This window comes from Heteronotia binoei, chromosome 3 (assembly GCF_032191835.1).
Source record: "Heteronotia binoei isolate CCM8104 ecotype False Entrance Well chromosome 3, APGP_CSIRO_Hbin_v1, whole genome shotgun sequence".
Taxonomy (NCBI): domain Eukaryota; kingdom Metazoa; phylum Chordata; class Lepidosauria; order Squamata; family Gekkonidae; genus Heteronotia; species Heteronotia binoei.
Genome location: NC_083225.1, coordinates 180,892,028 through 180,910,827, shown reverse-complemented (window position 1 = coordinate 180,910,827; position 18,800 = coordinate 180,892,028). Strand labels below are relative to the sequence as shown.

Below are 18,800 nucleotides of genomic sequence, written 5' to 3'. Positions count from 1 at the left end.
TGTCGGAATGTGACCAAAGCATGATTTAGTCATTCATGGGAGAATTCAGACTTGAGTGGATAGTTAAAAGATATTGGTTCCAGTAGTATAATTTCATTCATAATGCAGTAGGAAGGAAACCCCACGTTCTGATTTTATTTTGCTTTGAAACAAAATGTCTATTTCATTGGAACTAGGGCTGTCAATTCGGTAAAGGGTTTACCAAATATTCGGTTTACCAAATATTCGGTTAAATTCGGAACTAAAGAATTCCGGATAGGCATCTGAGCCTATTTCTGGAATTCTGAATAGTTGAATTCCGGATATTATTATTATTATTATTATTATTATTATTATTATTAATTTTTATTTGTATCCCGCCCTCCCCGCCTGGGCAGGCTTAGGGCGGCTAACAACATTCAATAATATCAGTGGTATTCGGCAATTTTGGGTAAAGCCCTGTTGTCCATAGAATGCAATGGGGCAAAGCAAAAGGCAATCTGTGATTACCTTTCCTGCTGTTCCCTTGGCTTTTTCCACCTCTGGCTGGGGAGAGGGGGGAGGAGGCCCCTGATCCAATCACAGCCATGCATTTTTGCAAAATGCAATGCTCAGGGATTTTCCTGCCTCTGTCTGGGCGGGGGGGAGGCCCCTGATCCAATCACAACCATGCATTTTGCAAATGGCTCAGGGCTGTTGTGTGCTCCAACAATGAAGCTGCTGCTGTATTGCCAATTTACCATAGAGAGACTGTGAGTGAGCTTCTGTGCTCTTCGCTGTGCTCTGCTGTCTGTGGCCTGGTCTTAGCTTCTGATGTTCCTGGCTAGACTGGAGGATCTTCATCTGGTAAAATGACTCCTTTTTTGTGTGTTGGCTGGTTTTCTGTTGGGGGCTGGGTTGCTTGGGGGGGTGGCTCTGGCATGACCTGATTTAAAGTGTTTAATTTAATCTGTGTTATTTTTATAATCTTTTCTGGGAATCTTAAAAATGTTTTGGAATTGCCTGTTAATTTTTTGTTGTTGTTTTTTGGAGTTGCCTGTTAAATTTATGCCGTGCTTCAGGCGGTTTCCAATATATCCTATGTTGCCATTGACTTCAATGGCCCATAGGGTATAACAGAGATGAATATATCCGGATATCTCAGTATATTCGGATATATCTGGATGCTACTATTCGAAAATATCCAGAATACCAAAAAAAATGTATTACTGAATATTTCTGGATCCAGATATTCCCAAAATTTTTTTGATTAAGAACATAAGAACATAAGAGAAGCCATGTTAGATCAGGCCAATGGCCCATCCAGTCCAACATTCTGTGTCACACAGCGGCCAAAAATATATATATATATATATATATATATATATATACACACACACACACACACACTGTGGCTAATAGCCACTGATGGACCTCTGCTCCATATTTTTATCTAACCCCTTCTTGAAGGTGGCTATGCTTGTGGCCGCCACCACCTCCTGTGGCAGTGAATTCCACATGTTAATCACCCTTTGGGTGAAGAAGTACTTCCTTTTATCTGTTTTAACCTGTCTGCTCAGCAATTTCATCAAATGCCCACGAGTTCTTGTATTGTGAGAAAGGGAGAAAAGTACTTCTTTCTCTACTTTCTCCATCCCATGCATTATCTTGTAAACTTCTATCATGTCACCCCTCAGTCGACGTTTCTCCAAGCTAAAGAGCCCTAAGCGTTTCAACCTTTCTTCATAGGGAAGGTGTTCCAGCCCTTTAATCATTTTAGTTGCCCTTTTCTGAACTTTCTCCAATGCTATAATATCCTTTTTGAGGTGCGGCGACCAGAACTGCACACAGTACTCCAAATGAGACCGCACCATCGATTTATACAGAGGCATTATGATACTGGCTGATTTGTTTTCAATTCCCTTCCTAATAATTCCCAGCATGGCGTTGACCTTTTTTATTGCAAACGCACACTGTCTTGACATTTTCAGTGAATTATCTACCATGACCCCAAGATCTCTCTCTTCGGCAGTCTCTGCCAGTTCACACCCCATCAACTTGTATTTGTAGCTGGGATTCTTGGCCCCAATGTGCATTACTTTGCACTTGGCCACATTGAACCGCATCTGCCACGTTGACGCCCACTCACCTAGCCTCAACAGATCCCTTTGGAGTTCCTCACAATCCTCTCTGGTTCTCACCACCCTGAACAATTTAGTGTCATCCGCAAATTTGGCCACTTCACTGCTCACTCCCAACTCTAAATCATTTATGAACAAGTTAAAGAGGATGGGACCCAGTACCGAGCCCTGCGGCACCCCACTGCTTACCGTCCTCCACTGCGAAGACTGCCCATTTATACTCACTCTCTGCTTCCTATTACTCAGCCAGTTTTTGATCCACAAGAGGACCTGTCCTTTTACTCCATGACTCTCAAGCTTTCTAAGGAGCCTTTGATGAGGAACTTTATCAAAAGCTTTCTGGAAGTCAAGGTAAACAACATCTATTGGGTCTCCTTTGTCCACATGTTTGTTCACCCCCTCAAAGAAATGTAACAGGTTAGTGAGGCAAGATCTTCCCTTGCAGAACCCATGCTGAGTCTTCCTCAATAACCCGTGTTCATCAATGTGCCTACTCATTCTGTCCTTGATAATGGTTTCTACCAACTTTCCCAGTATTGAAGTCAGACTGACTGGCCTCTAATTTCCCGGATCTCCTCTGGAACCCTTTTTAAAGATGGGGGTGACATTTGCTACCTCCCAGTCCTCAGGAACGGAGGCAGATTTCAATGAAAGATTACAGATTTTTGTTAGAAGATCCACAAGTTCAACTTTGAGTTCTTTCAGAACTCTCGGATGTATGCCATCCGGACCCGGTGACTTATTAGTTTTTAATTTGTCTATTAGTTGTAGGACCTCCTCTTTTGTCACCTCAATCTGATTGACAGCCCTAATTGGAAGATGGTGTTAGAAGGAACTGTGAGGTGCATATCAGGAAATGGCTGTGTGTCTTGGGAGTGAAAGGGAAGTTTCCGCAAAAAGAGCTCATCAGTACTTACATAGAAGGTGAGCGGTTGCGCAGGAAGTTGCTTAAGCAGAGCTACAACCCTGCAGAGAAACAACAGTCACTTTCATATCAACTAGAAAATGAATTCTGGACTTGAAAATGAAGGATGGAAGCTTTAGCCCGAAAAGAGGGTTGAGGACCCAACAATCAGAAATAACACGAATTAGTCTCAATTGGTCCCTAACCTCACATTATTATATTGGCTCCAGAAGCTTATTTTTAATTATTAAAATTATAATTACATTGGATTACAAAATTTTGGATCGAGGTACATTTCTTATCCATAGTAGTTTTAGTCACAAGATTAGGCTACGATCACACACACTAAATAATACATTTTCAATCCACTTTCACGGTACTTTCCAACTGGATTTTGCTCATTCACACAGTAAAATCCAGTTGGAAAGTGGTCTGAAAGTGCCTTATTTAGTGTGTGTGATCGCAGTCTTAGTTTTTCTGTTGCTCATGATAACCTACCTCACATGGTTGTAATGAAGAAAAAATGGAGAAAGCAGTGAGAATCTCATATGCCTGCCTAACCTCCTTGGAGCAGAGGCAGGATAGAAATGTACTAAATACGCTCAAAAACCTATCTCTGAAGAGCATGCACATCTATCATAGTTCTTAATTCTCACAGTGGTAGCACTCATCTCTATCCACTACAAAAAGCAATGTCCTAGCATAAAATGGGATGACTTGTATAACTTTTTAGTTACGTACGATTTTGTTTCAATTGCTTTTATAGTGGATTTAGCCATTTGGATGGGATCAGGGGAGTTATTTCCACCATCTCGGATTATAAGGAGACAAGAGTCGACAATTCTAGGCACTTTGGGCACACAGATTGTCAGGTTATGGCACCAGATCGGCTTGTCCACTTCAGATTCTTGAAAGAGAAATGCAAAATTCTCCAATCAGAATATTCATCATCATCACCGCCACCACCATTATCATCAGAATTTTTATGCCACCTTTCTGCCTAATGTAGGCCATCAACAAACAGTCTAAAGGAAAAAAAGAAACAAAATCATATCTGAAAAAAAGTATAAAACTACTAACACTGAACCAGGGATCATTTAATAGAAAAAGAGGTATAAGAGCACAACTCATTTGCATATGTCACACACTCCTGGCATCATCAGAAGGTGTACTGAATTATATCAGCTCAGCATCTACCTTGAAATGCTTCTTGAATTATAATTGTCATAATAAAAGCTTACTTCCATCATATTTTTAAAATTACTTTCTCCCATGTGGTCACAGTGGCAGAATAAATATTTCCATCTGTCTGCTTTATATGTTTTGGCTATTTCCTCATTTTTGAGAGGAGAAATATTAGTTCTGAGGAGGATAGGGAGGAGTCCTCAGCCAATCAAGGGGGTCCTCAGGCAATCCTGAGAAAGCATTCCTCCCTCCATCAGCCAACAGTGAGAAGGCTTTCTCTATGGCTGTTTCCCTCCTCCTCTATCCTTCAGCCAGTCAAGGGAAGACCTTTCTCTCCTCTGCAAAGCAGAGTAACAGGCAGCTTAGCCAATGGGAGAATAGGGAGAACCATAAACTGCCAGAACCAAGGTTGGTTGCCGTTGACTGACTTGTCTGGTTAGCAACAGCCATTTGGGCAGGAGAGAGGAGAAGAGTCAACCAATGAGAGCTCCTTCAAAGGCCAAAATAGGACTTCAAAGGGCCTTCCCTATCTTTTACTGAAAGAACCAAGGTTGGTTGCTTCTTACTGAGAGAAGCAAGGTTAGTTGCCTAGCAGCAGCCACTGCCCAGCAGTTTCCTCAGAGAACCAATCCTTGTCTGTCCTGGGACCAGCAGTCAGTGGAGAGAGCAAAGTCAGCCAATGTGATGCAAGAGCAGTTAATTGTTATATAGGATTTTGCCATGAATGTTTCAAATACTTAGCCACCTTGGTGGACTTTGCAGAGGTATTAAGGACTGCCATTAATATTGTAAATAAATAAATAATAACTGTCACGTGGCTTTTAAAATACTTCCTATAGTATAAAGAAATGTATCAATCAATGAATCTTTCCAAGTTCTTTTATCCATTTGGAATGAACAGAGCCAATGGCAGAATATCATTTGCCCTTGTCAGAAGAATGGTTCAACACAAGAGAATTCCTCATACCAGCAGCAAGCAGTAGAGTGTATACTTGTATTTACAGGAGGAATGACATTTAGACTTAATTTTGCTCCTAATTATACTCTGTTCTTGAAAGTCTATAAACTACAACTGAAATATTATTTCCACCTATCCAAGGCCAGATTAACAATTAGACCAAGTGAGTACTGGCCTGTGGGCCCTCATGCCTTTAGGGGCGCCAGGATGGCTTTCCCTCATTTCCCTCCTGCTTGCAGCCCTCCCAGCATGCACGTGCAGCCAGCAACTGAGTTGCTCTTTGCCTGACTTGCCTGGTGCAGCTGCTGCTGGCATTGTCACCAAACTGTCAGACCCCAGAGTCAAGGAACATGCAAAGATTTAACTCAGACTTTTATTTCCAAGCATCTTAAGGCAATACAAGACGTTGCTAAAACTGAAGCACCAATCTAGAGATACCACCCTATATACCAGGGGTGGCCAATGGTAGCTCTCCAGATGTTTTTTGCCTACAACTTCCGTCAGCCTCAGGCAGCATGGCTGATGGCTGGGGCTGATGGGAGTTGTAGGAAAAACATCTGGAGAGCTACCGTTGGCCACCCCTGCTATATACTGTTGGTGGACCGTTATAATTTCAAACAAAGCGCGGCAAAAAGTGGCGGGCATATTTAGCAGGCATTCTACATCCCCCCCCCCTACTACAGTCCAGATGCCGTATCTATTATTTCCTCTGGTCTCCTCCAGCGCGACCTTGGTTGCCATGTTAACAAACTGCAGAGATAACTGTTAGGAATGCGCCTATTAGCAAAAGTGAAAGTAATGCGAAGCAAAGCAAAAGTTATAATTCTTAGATTAGAATACAGACTGTCTCAATCAACAGTTACAGAAAGCTCATGATCCTTGTGTAGCATGTTGTTATATGGCAAGAGGATACAGTTTGGAGTAGACTCTCTCTGCCTTTCCTCTGCAGCTTTTTCAAAGGGGCTTTTAAGACGTTGCCTCCAGGCTGTAGTGGGGACCTGCCATGAGAGAGAGGCCTAGGGAGTCTGTCATGTGCTGTGAGAAAGAGGCCTAGGGAGCCTGTGAGGCCTGTGTCTCAATAGGGAGAGACAACCTACAATCCGCAGAATGCTTGGTGCTGGTTTCAGCCAATCGGTGTCCCAAGTAGGCTCTGAGAGGAATCAGTGTCCAAGTAGGCTCTGAGGGTGAATTATCTCGTGATTTTTTGTGGATGCCTGGGAGTGGGGTTAGTCTATTAGGGAGAGATTTGTGGGGGAAATTGGGCCTATGGATCAGGATGGTGGGGAATGAGTGTAAAGTGTTCCAGGAGCTGTTACAGAAGGAGGACGTGCAGAGTATTGACCCCTGTGTCTGGGCTGTTCCAGAAAACCCTAGGTCTTTACATATTGCGCCAGTCATGGTCACATTAAAAGATCCAAAGATAGTGCAAGTTCGGCAGTGCCCAATATCCTGGGAGGCTGAAGAAGGGTTAAAGCCAGTAAATACAGAATTATTGTAAGATGGCTTGATTGAAGAATCTGCCTCCTCCTGTAACACTCCCATCCTGACAGACAGAAAAGTGAATGGTACTTATAGAATGGTCTAGGACAGTGATGGCTAACCTTTTCAGCTTGGTGTGTCGAAAATCGGGAAAAAGTGTAGTCTTCCTCGGGTCGCATGTCACTTCACCGTGTCACTTCAACCACACTCACCAAATGAGGGGGCCGCAGGAGAACCAGACACAAAGGATCCAGTGCGTGGTCTGCAGCCTAGGTCAGACTAGGGTTGCCAAGTCCAATTCAAGAAATATCTGGGGGCTTTGGGGGCGGAGCCAGGAGACTTTGGGGTGGAGCCAGGAGACATTGGGGTGGAGCCAGGAACAAGGGTGTGACAAGCATAATTGAACTCCAAGGGAGTTCTGGCCATCACATTTAAAGGGACAGCACACCTTTTAAAATGCCTTTCTTCCATAGGAAATAATGAAGGATAGGGGCACCATCTTTTGGGGCTCATAGAATTGGACCCCCTGGTCCAATCGTTTTGAAACTTGGGGGGGTATTTTGGGGAGAGGGGGATCCCCTGCCCCCACCTGGGGATTGGTAACCCTGCGGGAAAGGGTGTATCTTTTTTTCTTCCCGCCTTTTCTCCTCCAGTGCTTGCCAAGGGAAGCCAAGGGGGGGCGACCCAATGCTCCCGTCCCCTTGCTCTTTTGCAACCCACACACAGCCCCCATCGCCCACCCCCTTCCTCCTCTTCCAAGCTGAAAAGGGCAGCTTGTCCTTTAAATCTGAAACCCCGCCTCTGGCAGGCGGCCATGAGAAAGAGCGAGAGAGCAAAGTGAGAAAGATCATGTTGGTTGCAAACCCCCCCCCCCCATGACCGGGTCGAGGAGGAGGGGGGGCAGCCCCACAACAGGCCCAAGAGCGACGCCCCCTCGGGCATTGCACCCCCCACACACTGCTGCAATGCCATCTCTGCCTCCCCCCCCCAGCCGCTCCATGCAAACAAACGGAAAAAAACACGCCTGCCTTGCTCCTGCATTTGCAAAGCCCCGGCATTGCAAAGGCGCGACCTGCCGAGGAGGGCACTTCTTTCCCCCCCCTGCCTCTTTTTTTGCAATGCTCTTTTTTTCTTTCTTGCTGTACCCACCTATTTCCTCAGGCCCCGGGGAGGGCGGGAAAAGGGGGTTGCAAAGCTCGGCCCTGTTGCGAGGAGGAGGAGGCGCGTTTGGCTGCCTCTGCTTTGGGTGGGGGACGGGTTGCACCAGGAGGCTGTCTCCTCCCACCCCCAGGTCAAGGCGAGGCGCTGGCAGCGTCGGCCAACCTTCCCTCCCACCCCCAACCTTCCCTCCCCCCCCCACCCCCGGCCTGGAGCCGGGGAAAGAGGCGGCGGCGGCGCCCGCTGAGCTGTTGCCGCCTCTTCTTGCCTTCACCTTAGCAGCTGCTGCTCCTCCGAGACGGGCTCAGCAGCCTCCGAAGGACTCGCGGCTCGCCACGCTCCTTGGTTTCCGGTGTGTCAGCCAAATTGCCTCGCGTGTCACCAGTGACACGCGTGTCATAGGTTCGCCATCATGGGTCTAGGACCTGAGGGAAGTCAACCAGATAACTGCTCCTAGAGCCCCATTGTCCCTAACCCTTATATTGTTTTTAATGGGATCCTGGGGAAAACCGAAAAATATATACAGTGGTAAAGTTGAAATCAGCCTTTTTGTGTGCCCCTAGTGGACACAGCCAGACCCTTGTTTGCCTTTAATAACCACACCCCCTCGTGGAAACTGTAATTGGTTTTTTTTAATGGTGTGGAGTTCCCCAGGGGTATACAGAACCCCCCACAATGGTTAGGAAACTATTAAACCAGGTTTTGAGGGAGTGGCAGCCCCCTCAGTGGGTCTCCCTAACCCAGTACGTGGGCAGTCTTTTGATAAGTGGGAAAAAGAGAGGAGGCTGTCTAAAAGGGCTCCGGTGAGCCTTTTCTAAATTTCCTAGCCAAAAAGAAAAGGGGGGTGGCAAAGACGAAGGTGCAATTTTGCCAACCCCAGGAGAAGTATGGAAGACATTTGTTAAAAGAGGGAAAGAAACTCCTGGACCCCGAAAAAGTCTAGGGAAGCCAGAACCTGCATTTCCCCCTTACCAAAAGATAGCCACAAGGGTTTTTTTTGACTCGGTAAAAAGTTTTTTTGTAAAAATTGAGTAGAGGGGTTTACAGCCATAACCTCTCCCCTTATTAAGAGATGAATGTCCTGATAAATTGGAATAGACCAGGGCTGAAGAGAAGGCATTCCAGAAATTGAAATCTAGCCTCCTCTCTGCCCCGGCATTGTGATTGCAGTTAGGATTCAAGAGAAAGGAGGGGGGGAATAACTGGTGGCTTATTTTCCCTGCATGTTAAAATCTTGTTGTACAGAGGTGGCCCTCATTGTTTGTAAGTTTCTGCAGCTGCGGCACAAACAGTAAAATGATTAGGAAATGTGTGTGACAGGAAGTTCTGGTGGTACATGTCAGAACTTAAGAACTTCAAACGGATCCCATACTTGGTTACAAAGCTAGGATTTTATTAGAGAGAACTAAGCACTGGAAGAGGCAAGATAACAGTGATGGCGAGAGCCAGCACCAGCACAATTTTATACACGTAAAACAAACATCTCACAAAGCCCCAATTCACACCGTTACAGGCACATCTGTCTTCCCACCATCGCTATCAGTAGAGAGGATGCCTCCCTACTTCGAAGGCCATGTTGCTCGGCTTCAAAGGGTCCCAGGATGAGAATGTACAGAGACATAACATAACTCATTCTACAACCCCAAATATTTTGGATACCAGTGGGGCAAGGTTAATTGCTATTCAAGCATTCTGGGTCAAGCAAGGGTTACAACATGGAGTCAGTTTGGTTCAGTAACAAAGCAGTTCTAAATCACAGTAAAAATACATTGTAGCATTGGTCACATTATAGGGGACCAGCAGCAAAGATACAAGTTCTGACATACTGCCCCCCCTAAGCGCCCCCTCCCGCGGGGCCTGCCTTGGGCTTGTGCGGGTACAGTAGGTGAAACTTTTTCAGCAGTTGCGGAGCGGCTACATTCTGAGATTCGACCCACTCGTCACAGCTCGGGGGGAAGTGTTTCCACCTGATCAAATAATACAGTTTCCCCCTTTTGACTCTGGAGTCCAGGATCTCCTGGACCTCATGGTGACTCTGACCCCTCACTGTCGTCGGAGGGGGTGGTGGGGCCCTGGGATGGAAGGACGTAGCACCAGGGTCTTTCCGAAGCAAGCTGCAATGAAAAACAGGATGGATCTTACTTAGAGATTTGGGCAGTTCGAGTTCCACGGTCACTTTGTTAATTACCCTTTTTATTTTAAATGGGCCCAGGAACTTCAGTGCGAGTTTGCGACAGGCCTGGGGAAGGGGAAGGTTTTTTGTGGACAGGAAAACTGTATCCCCCACCTTCAAGTCCCACTCTTGGGAGTGCTTTTTGTCAAACTGCTTTTTGTAGGCTTTTTTCGCTTCCTCCAGGTTTTCCTGAATACCCTTCCAGCCTTCACGGAGGCCCTCCCACCATTGCTGACAGGAGGTGGGTTCGGCCGGGCTGGCGGGGAGGGCGAGAGTGGGAAATGGTTTGCCCTCGTAACCATTGATAATTTGAAAAGGGGAGGTTTTGGTTGAGCTATGGAGGCTGTTGTTGTAGCCGTATTCTGCAAAAGGGAGGAGGTCCACCCAGTTGGACTGTTGGAAGTTAATGAAGCAGCGGAGGTACTGTTCCAGAAGGCCATTAACCCTCTCCGTCTGTCCGTCCGACTGGGGGTGGTAGGCAGAGCTTAGCCCCTGCTCGATACCAGCTAGTTTGCAAAACTCCCGCCAGAAGTTGGCAACGAACTGTGTCCCGCGGTCACTAATGACCTTGTCCGGGAATGAGTGTAGGCGTACAATGTGGGTGAAAAAGAGCTGGGCGAGTTTTTTGGCCGTGGGTAGCTTTTTGCATGGGATGAAATGGGCTTGCTTAGAAAATGTGTCGACCACGACCAGGATGACTGTTTTGCCCTGTGAGGGTGGGAGTTCGACAATGAAATCCATGGAGACTACCGACCACGGTCTGGAGGCGGTAGGAAGTGGAACCAGGTGGCCTGGGGGTTTACCCCCCCTTCTTTTTGCCATGAGGCAGGTGGGGCACGAAAGGACAAATTCAGAGACATCTTTCTTAATTTTCGGCCACCAGAACTGGCGGGTGAGTAAGTTGAGGGTTTTGACATAGCCAAAGTGGCCGGCCAGGCGACTTGAGTGACAGCGCTCCAAGACCTCTTTTCTGAGGGGGTCGGGCACATATATTTTTTCATTGTGCAGCCACAGCCCGTTGTCGGCTTTAACCAAGTTAGGTGGCCGGTCGGTTTCCTGGTTGTATTCTGAGAGGAATCGAGGCAGCAGATCTGAATCCGGGGGGTTGGTCTGCTTGCCTGAGCGGGTGGTGACCCCCCCCGAGATGGCTGAGGGGGAAATTAATGAGTCCACTACCTCCTCCCGGAGACTGTCGTGTTGGGGCATGCGAGAGAGGGCGTCTGCTAAAAAGTTCTTTGAGCCTGGGATGTGTTTCAGCACAAAGTCAAATTTAGCAAAGAAACCTGCCCACCGGATTTGTTTTGCAGTCATTTTGCGGCGCCCGGTGAGGGCTTCAAGGTTTTTATGATCGGTCCAGATTTCAAAGGGCACTCTCGCTCCTTCGAGCCAGGAGCGCCAAGTTTTCAGGGCAAACATGACTGCAAACGCCTCCTTGTCCCAGACTGACCAATTTCTTTGTTCGTTGGAAAATTTTCTTGAGATATAGGCACATGGACGGAGCACCCCATTTTCCCCCCTCTGCATTAGTATGGCTCCTACTGCGGCGTCGGAGGCGTCGCATTGGACCACGAAGGGTTTCCGCTCGTCAGGATGAGCCAGCACGGGTTCGGAGGTGAAGAGGCGTTTTAATTCATTGAAAGCTTTTTGGCACTCGGGCGTCCATGTTAGGCGCGCGCCCGGTTTTTTCGCCTCTTCACCCTTCCCTTTGGTTTTGAGAAGTTCTGTGAGGGGGAGCATGACGGTGGCAAACCCCTTAATGAAATCGCGGTAAAAGTTAGCGAACCCGATAAAACTTTGTAACTGCTTGCGGGTTCGAGGGGGCTCCCAGTCTAGTACCGCTTGGACCTTTGCGGGGTCCATGGCCAATCCCTCCCCCGACACCCGGAACCCCAAATAGTCCAATTCGGTCTTGTGGAACTCGCATTTTGACAATTTAGCGTACAGTTTGTGTTTGCAAAGGGTGCGTAACACTTTTCGGACCAGGGGCACATGGGACTTGAGATCTTGTGAATAGATAATGATGTCATCAAGGTACACCACCACCCCCTTAAACAGGAATTCCCGTAGTACTTCATTGATAAAGTTCATGAAAACACCAGGAGCTCCCTGCAGTCCAAAGGGCATGACTAGGTACTCGAACTGTCCCAGGGGGGTGTTGAATGCCGTCTTCCACTCATCCCCCTCTTTGATGCGGACGCGGAAGTACGCGTCTCTGAGATCAAGCTTAGTAAATACTTTGCCCTTAGCCACAGTGTTCAACAGATCCTTTATCAACGGGATCGGGTAGGCGTTGGACATGGAAATCCCGTTTATCGCACGAAAATCTGTGCAAAGCCTAAGAGACCCGTCCTTCTTCTTTCGGAAGAGGACGGGGGCGGCATGGGGGGCAGTGGCCGGCCGTATGAAGCCGCGCTTAAGGTTTTTGTCCAAAAACTTCCGGAGTTCAGCCTTTTCCGCCCAACCCATGGAGTACAGTTTCGCCTTGGGAAGCTGTTGCCCTGGGATCAGCTCGATGGCACAGTCCGTAGGGCGGTGGGGGGGTAACTCGTCCGCTTCCTTCTCGCTAAACGCTAATCTCAGGTCTTGGTATTCCTTGGGGATCGAGGCGACCTCCTCGAGAGTGAGGCACGCCCGCATGTTCTGGGGAGGAGCGTGCGGCCCCCATTCGGGGCGCCAGTGGTGATGCTCGCACCTCCAATCCGGGAACCGGACGATCTGTTCCTCCCACCTTATGTCTGGTTGGTGGCGGGCGAGCCAAGACGAGCCCATCACCACGTCAAAAGAGCAAGAGGGGGCAATTACAAAAGTTTCAATCCCCCAATGCTCCTCGGTTCCTACCGGGACTGCCTGAGTCTCTAACGCACATGGTTCCCCTCTCATGGGCCCCCCGTCCATCTGCTGGAACTGCATCGGCTGCGGTAGGGGGGAAGTGGCTAATCCCAACGCCTCAACTAGGCGGGGGGTGATCAGTTCCCTGTTACACCCGGAGTCGATCAGCGCTCGGGCGTGCATGAATCTCTTTAGGTTAGGGTTGAGGAGGGTAACGGCCATAAAAAGTAAACCCCCTGTTGCTCTCACCGTGAGGAGTGCCGGCTGTTGCTGGACCTGCTTTGCGGCACCCATTAAAGCAGGTCGCTGTCGTTTCCCGCCGACTCGGTGTCGTCCGATTCCTCGGTCGATTCTTCCACGGTAGCCAATTCGGTGGTAAAATCCTCGTCAGTCGCCAGGGAAGTGGCGACAGAGCCCCGGCTGGGCTCCTTCGAGCGGCCGCTCTTCTTCTTCGGCCCCGGGGTAGTTGTCTTCGCCGTGGGTGGGGCGGCACCCACTTTCACTGGGCAGTTGGCAGCGAGATGATTTGGGTCTCCGCATTTGAAGCACTTGCGAGCAGGAGACGGGGTGGAGGTCGCCGGTGCCTTCCTCCCTTCGGATTTAGTCGGTGTGAGTTTCGCCGCCTTCTTTGCCAGCTGCTGCCGTCGCATCCCCACATGTTGGAGGTTGGTTTCCACCTCTCCGGCCAGCTGGATCCATCCGACCAACGTGTCGGGTCTCCCCTGACTGTAACAGCGGTCGAGGATTGTCGGGTTCAGACCATTGATGAACGCGGTATATTTCATGACCTCGTTCCATCCCCTTGCCGCCGCGCAGTACCCCAGGAACTCGGTGGCATATTCGCGGGTTGAGTGGTTGCCTTGCTCGATGCGTTGTAGGGCGGCGACAGCCTTCTCCTCCCGTAGAGGGTCGCCATACTGGCGGAGCATCGCGTGCAGGAACCCCGCCACTGTAGCTAGTTCGGGTTTTCTTCCCATGAAAAGCCCGACGTACCACTTGCGGGCCGCGCCTCTCAGTCGGGACGCGATGTGGTATACTCGGCTGGCTTCGGTCGGGTAATCCGCACCCCAGTGGGTGAAGAACGTGTCGCACTGAATGGTGAAGTACTCCACGTCCTCCGGATTCCCATCGAAAGTAATCTTCAATTCTCTTCCTCGACCCTCGGCCCCTCCCGGGGCTCGCGGCGCCCCCGGCGGCGGCGCGGGGCCCGGTAGAGCCGGCAGGATCGGGGCGAGTGGCGCCGGGACCCCTGGGGCGGGCAGGGCCGGCAGCGCCGGGGCAGCCGGGGCCAGCGGGGCTGGAGGTGCCGGGGCAGGCGGAGCCGGCAGCGCCGGAGCGGCCGGAGCCGGCGGCACTGGGGCGGCCGGAGCTGGTGGGGCCGGGGCGGCCGGAGCCTGCGGCGCTGGGGCCGGCGGAGCCGGCGGGGCTACGGGCGGTTGTCCCAGCGGTAGCCCTCCTATCGGGACTCCCAGGACCGCAGTTTGCAAGGTGCGGAGCTGGTCGTAGATCGCGCCCAGGTTCTGCTGCAGCTCCTCGGCCATCGTCACGCGGGATCGATGCACGTCGTCGTGTATCTCCCGGACCCAGTCGAACAAGTCGTTGCGAAGGGTCCGGATCTGGTCGTCTCCCCCTCGGGGTGCCGGAGCCTCCTCTTGGTCGCCGTCGCCGTCTCCGGCTCCCCCTTCGCCCAGCATGCTTCGGTACCGCTGCTCCGCGGCGTCGATTGCTGCCGTGGACTTCCGCGGGCTCCAGGTTCGCGGGGCTGGGAACGCTGCGTCGACCGAGAAAGGCGCGGGGACCTTAATCTTGCGCCGGACTCCCGTCACATTAGGGTCGAGCGGCGGGTCCTCTGTTGGGGTGGTGGGCTCTCCGTCGTCTGGCACTTTTGCCGCCATCGGGCCAAGCCTCCAGTGCAGATAAGCCGCTAACAATGGGTTCACTGTTATAATGTCAGAACTTAAGAACTTCAAACGGATCCCTTACTTGGTTACAAAGCTAGGATTTTATTAGAGAGAACTAAGCACTGGAAGAGGCAAGATAACAGTGATGGCGAGAGCCAGCACCAGCACAATTTTATACACGTAAAACAAACATCTCACAAAGCCCCAATTCACACCGTTACAGGCACATCTGTCTTCCCACCATCGCTATCAGTAGAGAGGATGCCTCCCTACTTCGAAGGCCATGTTGCTCGGCTTCAAAGGGTCCCAGGATGAGAATGTACAGAGACATAACATAACTCATTCTACAACCCCAAATATTTTGGATACCAGTGGGGCAAGGTTAATTGCTATTCAAGCATTCTGGGTCAAGCAAGGGTTACAACATGGAGTCAGTTTGGTTCAGTAACAAAGCAGTTCTAAATCACAGTAAAAATACATTGTAGCATTGGTCACATTATAGGGGACCAGCAGCAAAGATACAAGTTCTGACAGTACATTTCTCCCTTCTCACCAGACACGAAGCATTTTTAACTCACACTGCAAGGCAGTGCATGACAAATGCTCGACTTCCCCAATTAAAAACAATTTTGTCAGAGTGCTCTGAGTTAACCCTAGCCACCTCAGAGAGACTTTGTCCGGTGTTAAGACTATCCCCAGAAACAAAGAAATGGGGCCAGGAATTTTGTTGTATTGATACAATAAGACTACAACCTAAATCAGGGAAGACCTGGAGGAAACCCTCCATTTAGAAGGGCAACAGATGTGTGGATGGATCCTCCAGAGTGATTAATGGAAAACAATACAGCAGATATGCTATAGTAGAGGGGGGAAGACAAGAAATCAAATCAGGATCCCTTCCCCCAGCCATATTGGCTTAAATAATTAAGCTGATGTCAGCCCAAAGGACTTTAGAATGTGTAAAGAGAAAAAGTGAAAGTATTATAAATATTTCTTAAAATTTTAAATATGTGTGTGTGGTAGTGCATGTGTTTGGAAAAATTTGGGAGGAAAGGAGACCGTTAAGTTCCTGAGAGAAGTTTGTGGCCCATGTGGGCATTATCAAAAAGTTTTTGGAAGTATTAATGGGACCAGCCCAGGTGGCTGTGATTTATGTGAAAGGATATGTGGAGAAACGCCATCTTAGTTGGGAGGGAACATGAAATTGCTAGGCAGGCTTTGGGGCCTAGCCTTCCTTTCACTCCCCCCTCCCTTCCAGAGTTAAACCATCAACTCTAGGGGGAGAGCCTCCTAGAGGGGCAGGAAGTTCTTTTGTTTTATTGGAGTGAGGCGGGAAAAGTTCAGTTCTCAGCTGGCCCTCAGAGAGGTTGTCAGTCTGTGGGCTCCTGACTGTGGGAGAGGCCTACTCAAGAGGAAGAGGACCCCAGGCAGTCAGACCGAGTAAGTCATCCACAAGGCAGGGCAAGTTTAGACCAGGGACAGGAGGATGCGTTTAAATCCACCTTTTATTTGTCATTCTGGTTGCTGTGCGGGTGCTGTGCTGTGCTAAACTTTTACATGCAACGGGTTTTGTTTTGTTTTTCTTTTCTTTTTCTCTTCTAATAAATATTTTTACTGTTTTGAATGCTGGCAGTCAAACTTTGTACCACATAGATCCCCGACTTTATGAAGTTTTAGACCACACTTTATGAAGGGGGCCCCGGGAAAAGGGGGAAGGCCTGTGGTTGGATAAGGTGCCAATCCTCCAGAGGTTCCCCGAAGAAGTGCTGTGGTCTCTGTGATACCCAAGTACAGGGTGGCAGAGGACCTTGAGGCCTGGCCTCAGAGCTGGAGAGGGGGATTGGGAGTCCTTTTCCTCTCAATCCAAACCCCTAGACTGAGCAGGTGGTGGCAGTGAGCCCAAGTGGCCGGAAGAGAAATAGCTCCCTCCAGGAGTTGGTGACTCAATAGGGGGTTGACGGGACCGGGTCTGAAGGCAGAATCGGGCCGGTTCCGTCACAGGATATCAAAAGGGGTCCAGTCCTAAGGTATAGGGAAACCGGTGGGCAGAAGAGCTGGTCAAAGTGGCTGCCCTAAGATCCCTAGCCCCAGCGGCCCTTTTTGGCCACCTTTGTCCCGCAAGAACTGGATCCTAAATTGCCGGAGAATGAAGCAATTTTAACGCTGCAGTTCATTCCTGGCTCTTATGCAAATATACAGAAAAAGCTAAAAAAATAGCTGGGTTGGTGAATAAGACAGTTTTGGGATTGGTAAATGAGGTTCAGAAGGTTGTGGTAAGAAGAAAAACGGCTCAAGCCCAGGGATCGAGAGGGTAAAGGAAGTTGAAGCTGTACAGAGGTGAAGGCCAATGATGTGGATGGCTAGGTGTTGGAATTTTTCATGCTGTTTAGCATTGAAAATAATGTTATAGACCTCAGGAGAGAAAAAGCTTCCACACAGTTATGAAGGAAATAAGGTATGTTGAAGATTGTAGAGAGAAATGTAAAACTGGAAGAGGTAGAAGGCAGGTGGTAAAACTGGAAGAGAGAAAAAGAAAGAGGATTCCCTGATGGGCACTCCTGGTTCCCAAAGGGAGTGGCCCAGGGAGTCCTGGAGACTTGCATGAAGGTGGACAGTAGAGAATTGAGGCTTTGGTGAATGTTTACCTTCAAAAGCTTGTAAAATGCAGGGTGTGGACAGTAGCCAAGCAATTAACCCAGCATTGCTTAATATGCTAGAAAATAAACAAAAAAGGAAGATAAATAAAACATATAGGAAGCCATCCTATTGTAGTAAGATCTCTTAAAAATCTGCAAAATAGATTTTATAGATCTGCCCCGGTGGGTAGACTCAAACATTGCCTGGTAATAACTGACTCCCTTACAGGATAGGTTGAGGCTTTCCCCGCAGCCCGAGCTACTGCCCAGGTGGTAACAAAAATACTCCTGGAACATATACTTCCCAGATTCAGGTTAAATTTCAATAGGGGAATGCACTTTATGGAAAAAATTCTCCAGGGTCTAGTGGAACAATTGGGAATTAAGCGGAAGCTTCACACCCCATGGCACCCTCAGAACTCTGGCCCGAACTGAAAGGATAAATCAAACTATTAAAAACATGCTAAAAAAGCTCATTATAGATAGCCGGTCGCCTTGGACAAAAGTCCTTCCCTTGGCCCTTTTCAATATTAGGACTAAGGCGCGAGCAGGGGTTAAACTCTCGCCGTTTGAACTGCTATATGGGTTTTCTATTTGGGATGTGTCTCCCTGCCAACCCGGAGAGGCCATCCATGAAATTAAAGACGCCTTTCTGTGGAAGTATGTGCTGTTGCTGTTTTCTATTTTGTCCATCCGCAGGAAACAGGATCTCATTTATCAGACCCCTCCATTGGAGGTGTCGGCCCATTGTGTGCTGCCTGGAGATTGGGTGCTTCTGAGGAAGTGGAGGGATGAACCGCTACAACCCAACTGGGAGGGACCGTTCCTTGTCCTCCTGGTGACAGAGACTGCCATTCGAACCGCTGAGGGCGGTTGGGTGCATCGCTCCCGGGTAAAGGTCATCCCAGCCCCTGACAAAGCCTGTACTCCAGACTGGACTGCAACCGCAGACCCTGAGAAGCCTTTGAAATTGACACTGAAAAGAACTGATCCAGCTGGCAGATGATGCTTCGATTTCCTGTGGAGAACTGCCAACAAGACAACAGTTGGGACTGGACCCCTCTCCAAAGGCTCCAAAGGTTTGTGTGGCAGTTTGAGGACCCACTTCAGTACCCCTATGGGCCCAGTTTAATATGGGAGGGAGAAGTGTGCCAGTTTTATAGGGAAAGAATTTGGAAATACGAAGAGTGGGAAGGGCAGGTCTTTTGGGGTCGGGTGGAATTTCGTCACAAAAGCCCTGAAAAACACCAGAAGTGGAAGGTCAGGTTTTGGTTTCAGAAACAAGCCGGAGACCAGTTTGAGGGAAGGGTGTGGGAACGTTGCCGGACAGGGTTGATTCACTCAGTACCCTATCTATTAAGAGATCCTGAGGACCCCCAGTTTTGGCACTTCCTGTGGTGTATTAAGTGCCCAAACTCACCACCATACCTGTTACCATTCTTCAGAAGGGGGGATACCGAAGATTCCTCAGAAGATGA

The 18,800-nt window shown here is 49.0% G+C and overlaps 1 protein-coding gene across 1 annotated transcript in view; it reads right to left on the bottom strand.

The window, feature by feature from the left end:
* Positions 1-18,800, bottom strand: part of LOC132569144 (autocrine proliferation repressor protein A-like) — a 46,024-nt gene that overhangs the window by 23,654 nt on the left and 3,570 nt on the right. Inside the window, exons 2-3 of the mRNA XM_060235328.1 lie at positions 3,745-3,910; positions 3,017-3,065 (exon numbers count right to left, since the gene is read on the bottom strand). Coding sequence (XP_060091311.1) covers positions 3,017-3,065; positions 3,745-3,910 — 215 coding nt within the window. The remainder of the gene's footprint in view (positions 1-3,016; positions 3,066-3,744; positions 3,911-18,800) is intronic.